General features: G+C 30.1%; 1 protein-coding gene across 3 annotated transcripts; it reads right to left on the bottom strand.

Annotated features, from left to right (window-relative positions):
- Positions 1–288: 288 nt before the first annotated feature.
- Bma-nhr-40 (Nuclear hormone receptor family member nhr-40, putative) lies at positions 289–7,887 on the bottom strand (the record flags this gene model as incomplete). Of its 3 annotated transcripts, none has more annotated exons than XM_043074522.1 (13): positions 289–384; positions 873–1,027; positions 1,236–1,354; positions 1,504–1,624; positions 1,982–2,117; positions 2,338–2,466; positions 2,696–2,860; positions 3,054–3,159; positions 3,256–3,394; positions 3,688–3,753; positions 3,958–4,009; positions 4,219–4,337; positions 7,641–7,887. In XM_043074522.1, 13 exons carry the CDS (start codon positions 7,885–7,887, stop codon positions 289–291), a joined length of 1,650 nt encoding a protein of 549 aa, XP_042930456.1. The 3 variants fall into 3 exon arrangements, with proteins under 3 accessions (XP_042930456.1, XP_042930457.1, XP_042930458.1); XM_043074523.1 differs by lacking the exon at positions 7,641–7,887 and adding an exon at positions 5,106–5,118 and having other exon boundaries at positions 2,699–2,860; XM_043074524.1 differs by lacking the exons at positions 2,696–2,860; positions 7,641–7,887 and adding an exon at positions 5,106–5,118.
- Positions 7,888–9,607: the final 1,720 nt, after the last annotated feature.

Here is a 9,607-nt window from a genome sequence, read left to right as displayed (position 1 = left end):
GGAAGTATTTCACATAATAAAAAAGAAGTATAACGCTAAAGAAAGGGAAAATCCACTTCGATTCAGGAACTACTATATTCAACATTAGACGGAAATGGGGCAAAAAATCTGTTTTCTAAACTTTAATAGTTTTCCTTCTTTTTTTCAACTAAACCTGAGTTAAGCAAGCAAATTCATTTTAAAGTCAATAGTGTGAGTATTGGCACCAAAAATATAGCTAAAGTGACCTATTTTTCAAGAAACCAACGATACAAAAACATAAAGGATATTTCCTTTACAAGAACATAATCATAAGCCAACAATAATCAACTGATCAATCAAATCATCTGCAGGACCAAATATGTGCGATATGTCGAAGGTGCGCTTCAAATATGAGGCAACACGCTGCAATTTACAGTTATCGTGAATTGTTGCAGATTAAAACTCCTTATAAGTTTAAATTTCAAGATTTAAAACTAAGTTGAAAAATAAAATCTACATGAATGTCGTGTGACATGAATTCATGTGAAGTTTGCTAATACAAAATTTAATGTCGCAGAGATCAGACTAAAGTTAATCTTTAGGGAATCTTCAGAATAAAAAGCACTGAAAATCAGATCAAATTTTGCAGTTGATCAAAAAAAAAAAAATGTTGGCTTTTTTGAACATCTTTTAGGACGCTTTCTTGTTTCAATTATGCATGATTTTATAACTGTTTCTTTTTTATTTTTGTCTTTTTTTCAGATATTTTTCTAGAGATGCACTTCCAGTGTACAATGTAAAACACGATCAAAAGATAAACTATAACTAATGTACGTTAGCATAAGAAACAAAACTTGAAATCACATTCAATATAACGTCGCATAATTTAAATTCCAGAAAAGAAAACTAACGATAAGAGTAGATGTCATCATGAGCATATTAGAATAAAGCTCGGTGGCTTGTCGCCCTATACGATCACGTATGATTTGGGCGTACAGATAATTCAAAAGTTTTGTCCTTTCCATTCCTACAGTTGCCCTTCCTCTTACAGAGAGCCCGTCAGCATCTGCAAACATCCCATGGGAAACTTAAAAATTATTTTCTCAATTACCACATCTTATTATTACTTGAAGAAAAATACATACGAACTTATTTGCAAATTTCACACATATTTTTGATGTTCTTTTGGAAGAAAAACAACAGTTATATTTTTATAAAAACCGTTTTCGCTGGAAAATAACAGTACAAATAAAATGATACAGAAAAATACTAACCCGGATTGAAAAACAACATAATTTTATACAAAACCATATGGCTTTCGGAAAGTTTCAGCCGTAAAATTTGCTGACATATACCATCAATGAGAAGAGCATTTATTGGTAAAGCTTTCTTCCTGGAACCATATAATACGTTAACACTAACATGCTAGCATTTTCTGTAAAACATTAATTTCATACATCCTGGTAGTATGAATAAAAATCCTTTATATTTTTGAAATAATGTGAAAAAAACTGGAAAATATTAAAACAAAAAATCTCCTACCCACAACTGAACGTACTACTCCCGTCTACATCTTCCCTTTCCAGAAAACGTCCATCTGGATACCATAACCGTTCAACTTTCACAGCTTCATCAACTGTTCCATTAGGCTCAATTGATAACCCTATGATTACGATATCATAACAACAAAAGTGTTCGTAACTTACGATTTTCTTGAATTTGTGTAGAATTTATTAAATTTTTCGCCCCATGTGTAAAGTATAATGTAAAGTATAGAATATAATACTTCATAACCAATAAGTGATAAAACTACAACGACATAACATGGCAAAAACTATTATAAAACTTCATAATGCATGACTTTATATGGGAGGTGAGTAGCAATAAAAAAATCAGATTTATCAAAGATAATTTATAGCAACAGACTATACATCATTTATTTAAAACTTAAATGGGTGATATAACTTGTTTACGCTAAAGCGAGCTTATTCAAAAAAAAGAGTAATAAATCCAAACATACCTGTACTCGGTACAGGCGACACTGTTAACAAACTTCCCAAAGAACTGTTTATGAACTGATTTTTTTCATATTTACAAGAATAATAGGCTAACTGAATAAGCGGGTAGACAGGTGCAAATGCTTTAATCAGTGCCAGCTGTAAATATTTTATTACAGTTGCAGCTCCCTTAATGGTAGCTTATCTGTTAAAGATAATAGTAAACGTCAATGCAACAGAGGTTGTCCAATATCTTAACCAATGAGTAACTGAATACTAATATAAATGAGTCCAAAACTTCGAATTATTTATCTTTTATCGAACTGTAATCTTCAACATCATAATGGTAAATCCATTTAAGAAATGTCAATTAAATTACCTTGTCGTTAAGTAGAAGCTGTCTCATTTGTGGAATACATTTTGCCCATTCAATCATTAGTGTTAAATCTTTCACAAACCACGCTCGCATACTTCCACGATCACAGGGTGTAGGAATGACAACAGGTTGCTATAATTTACCAATTTATCAACACGGATCAATTTTAGCCTACTTTTGAATATTGTCATCGCCAACCTTTTGCATGTTATAGACAGCTTTCAAAGACTCCAAGCACAGGAAGATAAGCTTAGAGAATGCCTTCAGTACCAGGTAGTTTTTGGGAAATTCTTCCAATACTTCCAACTTTTTAATGATGTTCAAAAATTTGAAGAGTGATGTGGGAAAGTTTAAAACTTGCCACTGGAACTGTATAGGCTGAAAGCCATGCTTCGTCATCTAGAAGTCGTCTATCATACATGCACGAAGCAGCCGACGTATGGGGAGGAAATTTATTTGAATAGCGGACACCATCGAGTTTGTGCTCCAAACTTAACAGATCCGAAAGTAAACCAGACATTTCAGCCTAAAATATACTTGCAAAGTTACTAACCTAAACCTTTCTTCAGCGATTTAAGATCTAATAAGTACTTTTTTTCTCGACCATCATATTATAAAATACCAAACAGCATGTTAAATTTAATCAGGTGAAATACTGTTGTGAAAAATGATTATATAGTCCTATCAAAGTGTGAAAGCAATGCTAAAAGTTAACTAACTTGTACATCTTGAATATCATGATCGAGATATGGTCCGTTACTAGCTGGTCCCAAACTTTGCCCAGCAAAGCTCGATGATGGACTTGCAATTGCGTCATCAAGAGAACTGAAAAGATTACCAGTGATGAGTAAAAAATAAAATGTATTCATATCCAATTTAAATTTACGATACAAATTAAAACAAAATCGTAAGAAATCATACAGAGTGCTTTGAGGACTGTTTTCTCTTTCCTCTCTCATCGGTTTCCCATTAAAAATCTCTCTGTCATCACATGCTTTCTCATCTTTCATCTTTTTCAAACGTTTGGTATAACGAATCTTGTCCCTATCATGTTGGATAGCTATAATTAATTAAATCTATGAAGATAACTTTTATACTTTACTTTGTACATAAAAACTGAACAACAAAACCACATAAATGCTATGTGCAGTTTCAAAAAACACAAATGAGGTACGTAATCACTCCAGACTGATACAGTAATAATTGTTAAATCTTATCACATTTTAGGAGAGTGTCCTCCAGAATACTGGACAGTGATCATAAGGACTGCCTGATATAAGCTAATATGAAATATAACAATCTCTAACTAGTAAAAATTTTTAAAACTAAAATAATAATCTAAAGACAGCTGACCATTTGGATCCATTCCCATTTCGAAGCATTTCTTTAATCGACAACTTCGACAACCACATCGTACGGCTGGAAAATAGTCGCAATATCAAAAAGATTGTAATTTGAAATCATATATTCCAACTAGCTAATGGAAATGGTTTGCCTGTCATCCAGAAACAAAGCATATTTCTCTATATTTCTTTTTTTTCGAAACGCAACACGCAGTTTTCTTTACCAACAAATGTAATTTGGTTGGGTAATTATCGACCAGCAAAACTATCGCATACTTACATTTATCAACGATACAATCGTCGGAAAATTGGCACTGGAAAGCTTGCTTATTCTGAAAACATGAAAGTTTCAGTTTAAAAGAATAAAATTCGGAAAAAAAGACGAAAGAAAAAACAGAATAGTAATATCCGTAACTTACGCAAATTTCTCAAGAATTGTAACAAGGAACTAAGATACTCATTTCAAATTTCATGGTTTTGTTTTCTATTTCAAATAATGACATAAGAAAAATAAAAGAAAAAAAAATATATATATATATACCACAAGCGCACGTCGGAAGAATGTTTTACAGCCGTTACAACTAGCAACCGAATAATGGATACCGCTGGCCAAATCTGAGCAAACAACACACAACGTACCTTCCGGAATTTTTTCTCTTCCTGAGAAAAAGAAAAATAAATTCAAATAATAGCAATATGAAAAAAATTAAGCAATGATCCAAAGCTATTACCATTTCTGCTTCCTTTTAAAGAGATTTTAATAAATGACAAAAAAGCATAAATTTTTACTTTTTTTATTGTCACATAAATCTTCAATAGAACTGACATCTATTAATACTTGGAAAGTGGAGGAGGAAGGGAGGAGGAAATACATGTAAACGTGCTTCATGTGCAGCATAAATTCCCTTCCTGGCATAACAATTACAAATAAAAAAAATGGAATTCCAAAGATTACAAAGCGTGATTTTGCTACTTAAATAATGGAATCATTTATATAAAATACAGGAAAAGAATTTTTCTTCCCTCAGTTTTTGGTTAGAACAAAAGAGAAAAGCTTTTAATGAATTTTCAGAAAAGAAAAGGGATGGGAGAGAACTCTAAACCGATCATTTGAATCATTTTCAGAACACCAGAAAATTTAAAATCAGTTGGATAGATATGTGAAAACTTTCGGGATTAACATGTAATATTTAATGACGAAATATGAAATACCAGTTGAGTAAAAGTGAAAAAAAAAGTAAAAATAAAAAAAAAAAGTAAAAAAGAATGAATCATTTGTGTAACTGTACAGACTAAACGATTTCAGTCGATATGAAAGTTGAAATGATCCTGTCGTAACGTTACGAAAATAAATTGTTAGCTAGCAGGTATAACATGTTGTGCAATTAAGGGCATGAATTATAAATTTGTGGAAACTTTAAAACTTACTGTTATTAGGCATATCGATTCGGAAGGTGTAGAAACTTGAGGAAAGATGCACATTGCAGAAATGTTACAGAAATGCGGGATCATCCGCCATTTTATAGAAACTCCATCAAGATGGACTGGTGAAATTTATCAAATTATCATCAAGCAACTTCTATGGTTCTATGTGTTGAAAAATAACACGCAAATAATAAATATACGTAATGTTTACATCAACCGTATGGACGACACTGAAGCCTAACTTACTATTATAAATTTTTACGATGATTTCATTTTGCATCAAATATCTCAGTGAATTTCTAAATGATATTTAAAAAAAAAAAAAAACGATATACAAATTTCTACCATTTGATGAATACAATTTGCTCATATGTTGTTAGGCCACTGCAGTTGGTTTGTTTTAGTGACACAAGTTTCCTTCATACGACAAATTTGTTGTATCCTTTCCAAGGGCATTCATGTGACCTAGTTTTTATCCTCATGTATGCCTTTTTCATATACGTACGTTGAGCTCACTTTCTCTCTCATCCAACACCATCAAAGACTGGAAACGTGGAAAGAAGGAAATTTCGATGAAATAAATCTCGAAATCTTCTTTGTTACTTCCGTTGGACAAAAAAAAAAAAAGAAACAAACAAATAACAAAGGGCTGAATCAATTATAGTCGCCTTTTTTTACCTTCTTTTTTTTGTTAATTTCAAGATTTCAAAAATTTCGAAAATTTATAAATTGCAGAAAAGTAGCAGAAACATCAGATGCCCCGGTGAATTAGACAACAAGGTGAAGAGCGAAAGAACGGGCCGGAGTAAAGGAGAGGGAGAGGGAAGCCACATTTCACCCCTGGAAAGCTCGCCATTTCCTGGATGCCACATGGATCGATCGACCGTTTGCTATCGGTCGAATTCCTACTTCTCTCTCTCTCTCTTATCTCTTCCATCCTCTCTCCTCTTCTTTTCTTCTTTCTCTCCCTCTTTTTTGGTACCTTTTTTTCACAATATATTAAATCGGATGTAATGCTTTCATTGATTTCGTTAATATCATAACCGTACGGACGCGGGGTAATTATACTTTACGTAAATGATCACACACATTTAAGACTTCCACCACTTGGTCAAATGCAAAAAGCCACAAAGCTCATTATGTCATTTCATTTGTGTAAAAACTTTGTTCTAATACTGGAATATTGCTAGAGTTACTCTCAATTCATTCCATCAACAATCTTTACCAAAAATAAAAGAAAAGGAAGAAGAAATTGGCAAAAAATGTGGAAAAAAGAGAAAGAGAGGGGAAAAAAGAATCTTTCAGTTAGAAATTTAAATTTGAATAAAATTTACTTTTTTCAAATTTACGATATTACTTTTTTTTAACTAATGTATTTTTACTGTTTTTGAAACGATGAAAACAGTTCGAGAAGGATTTTTCAGGAGAAAAAAAAATAAAAGAAAAGAAAAAAAGAAACCTTTAGCTTCCTTTCCAACAGCAATTCATTTAAATTCTTACAAATTTTTGATAATAAATCGAAATTCGGAATTTTGATTTGTTTTTTCATTTTTTCTTTTTTTTTCTCAATTGTTGAAAAGAAGTTAATTTTTAGTGACAAATACACGGTATAACAAATACACGGCGGGAAATTTTTTTATAAGTGAAGGGCATGAAAAAAAGACAGGTATGATTGCAGATTTGACATTCCAGTATTTGTTTGGTATTTGTTAATTCTCCTATTGAAAAACAGATGAAGAAAGTAAAGCTTTCAGTTGATGTATTATATGCACAGCAATGAATTTTAAATATGAAAGGGATTTTTTTTTTTCAGAAAAAAAAGGTAAACAAAAATGGTGAAAAGGTTATAAATTTTATTACTAACTGACAGGTGAGAAATGATACCTCAATAGTAAAAGGCCTTATCGAGGTTAATGCTAATTTTATTTTGAGATCAAATAGGAATGATAAACGTTAACTTGGTAAAAGTCCATAGCATTTGCTATCAGAACTTTTAAATGGTTAAAGAATTCTGAATGAGATCAAAGCAGATCAATCAGGAATTTTAACTAAAAAGTTTTCTAAGCTTAAAATTAGTTTTACTGTGTTTGAATTACAATTCTTGCATTATGAAATAAATGATACCTGTTGACAAATCTGAACACTGGAAAATATGGTTATTATATTTTTAAAATTGTAAACGCTTCTAGAACAGCAAACTAAATATCAAATTTCTTTCTTCTAAATATATCAAATTTCATTTCGAAAGTTAATTTTTTTGTTGTTTTTAGTCGTAATAAAGTTGCAGTCACATATAAACTTTATTTTCTATGAAAATAATGTAAAATAATTTTGGAATATGTGAAAATTTACATTATCATAACAATATGAAAAGTAAACGAAACAAACTTTCTTGTCCATTACCCTTTTTATTTCTACTAAGACATTCTTTTCTATTTCAACAAATAAATTTCGATTACACTCCCAATATATGATCAAAGCATTTGGATTTATATTTATGAAGTGTTAATTGTTTAAATTACAAGAAAATAAACTTACTTCCATGTTTCTCTTTCTTGATAAGTCTTTTTCCTTCTCTTTTAATATCAGTCATTCTCTGATCGTATTTAAATGGCATTTGGAATAAAGTATTAGTATTTATAATATTTTCATAAATTGCATTTGGCTGTGATATGTTATTGGTAGTATTTACATACAAAGTATCCGGAATTACTGTTGATGAATCCATGTAAAATGATGAAGCAAACTGCTTAAAGTCTGACGTATGCCTGACCACTTCAACCATTTAATCGATTTAATCAGCACTTTTTAGTTTAAAATTGTAAATAAAATTGCTGACCCAATGCTGTAGTGAAATAAAAATTCTGAAAATTATTTTATTTGTCAATTCATTAAATCATAATAAATATTGAAATTTTTTTTTCTGTTGAATAACTGACGGAAGAATTAGAATTTTACTTCAAAAAAAAAAATCTTTCAATCTTAGGAGATTAAAATTGATATCATCCAAAATTATCATATTTTGGGAAAATAAAAAGAAGTGTTATCAGTTTTAAACTGTACCTTAATTTCATGCATTCTTTTCGTCACCTGCTTTTCTTAAGTAATATTTTATTTTTCTCTCTTAAGTTTAGTAATATTTTTTCTCTCTTAAGTAATATTTTAACACTTGGAAATGATGCAGCATTTAATCCATTCATCCTCTCAAATATTTAAATTCTCACTTTTTTCCCCCCGTATCTTACTTATTCTTTTCTTATCCTCTTTTATCATTTGATAATTGTTGATTAGGAAGAGAAGTTCGTCCCACTTCAATCATTATAAACAAAAGAGAATGTGAAGAAAATATGTCGTTTCATGTCTACGTCATAAACGTTCAATGTATAAGTTAGGTTAACGTCAATTGCGTTTGTTTGATAACAGATCACCAAAGGTTTTTTTTATTTCCTTTTTTTCGAAACAATAAATCATTAAATGAGAATTTTGTTAAAACTGATTATTTAACTAAAACTATTTGATTTTAGCATTTAATTTTAACTTTTACTTCTGCTAGGCAATATTTATTTAACAAAATCTAAGCAAGACCCTGGAAGAAATGTAAGAAGTAGAAGGAAAGCACTGAAAAGGTTCTCCATAACATCTGATGAAGTAATGGAATGAGTTTTCGAAATGTATAAACGTACGACAGCCCTAAATGATCATTAAATTTCACATGTATAATTGTACATATATGTGCAGGTAAAATAGAAGCAAGTTGAGTTAAGTATGTTTAAGTATATTTCAAGCCAAATATGTTAATTTAGGTAAATTTCAATAAAAATATTTTCTTTTTCAATCTAATTATTTTTAGATTTAAGACATAAGCCGCTAATGACCCAACGAAGTACGTTTCAATAGGAAAGTTGAAATGGAAATATTGGAAAAAAATCAATTTTAATTTATTGTTAGCTTCAGATAATATCTGTAATATCTACAAATAGCACTTCAAACTTTTTGTTTCATGATCATTTTAAAGTTCTCAAAATCTTGACTCCAACAACATCATTAGTTGCAAGGTTGCAAAAATTTTTCAAACAGTCTTTCCTTATTTTTCAATTAGCTTATTTCGTTTTATTATCTAGCAATGAAAAGGTGAGGAAATCTTGTGAAATCTGTTAATCTTTTCCAGGATTTCATCATGTTGATTTTTTGTAGGTATTATCTAATCAACAATGATTTAAATTGATATATATTTACGGCAAATTTTTATACCGATTTAATTATCTATCTATGAAATTCCTATTTTAACAAAATATCCAATTGCTTGATAATACTAAAAGTAACAGCTGTTTTTTTTTTTTTTAATCTGAAAATGAAAGAAGAAAAATAAAATAAAAATCTTTCAAATGTATGTTTGCATGCATACATATATGTATGAAGAGAAGGTTTTAATAAATTAGAAGTTAAAATTAAAAGTACTGCTGGACAAAGTCTCAGTTAATCACAGAATCATAAAAAAAAAAGCT

The sequence above is a fragment of the Brugia malayi genome (assembly GCF_000002995.4).
Source record: "Brugia malayi strain FR3 genome assembly, contig: Bm_v4_ChrX_scaffold_001, whole genome shotgun sequence".
Taxonomy (NCBI): Eukaryota; Metazoa; Nematoda; class Chromadorea; order Rhabditida; family Onchocercidae; genus Brugia; species Brugia malayi.
Note: the sequence above shows the minus strand (reverse complement) of the source record. Positions and strands in the feature narration are given on the sequence as shown.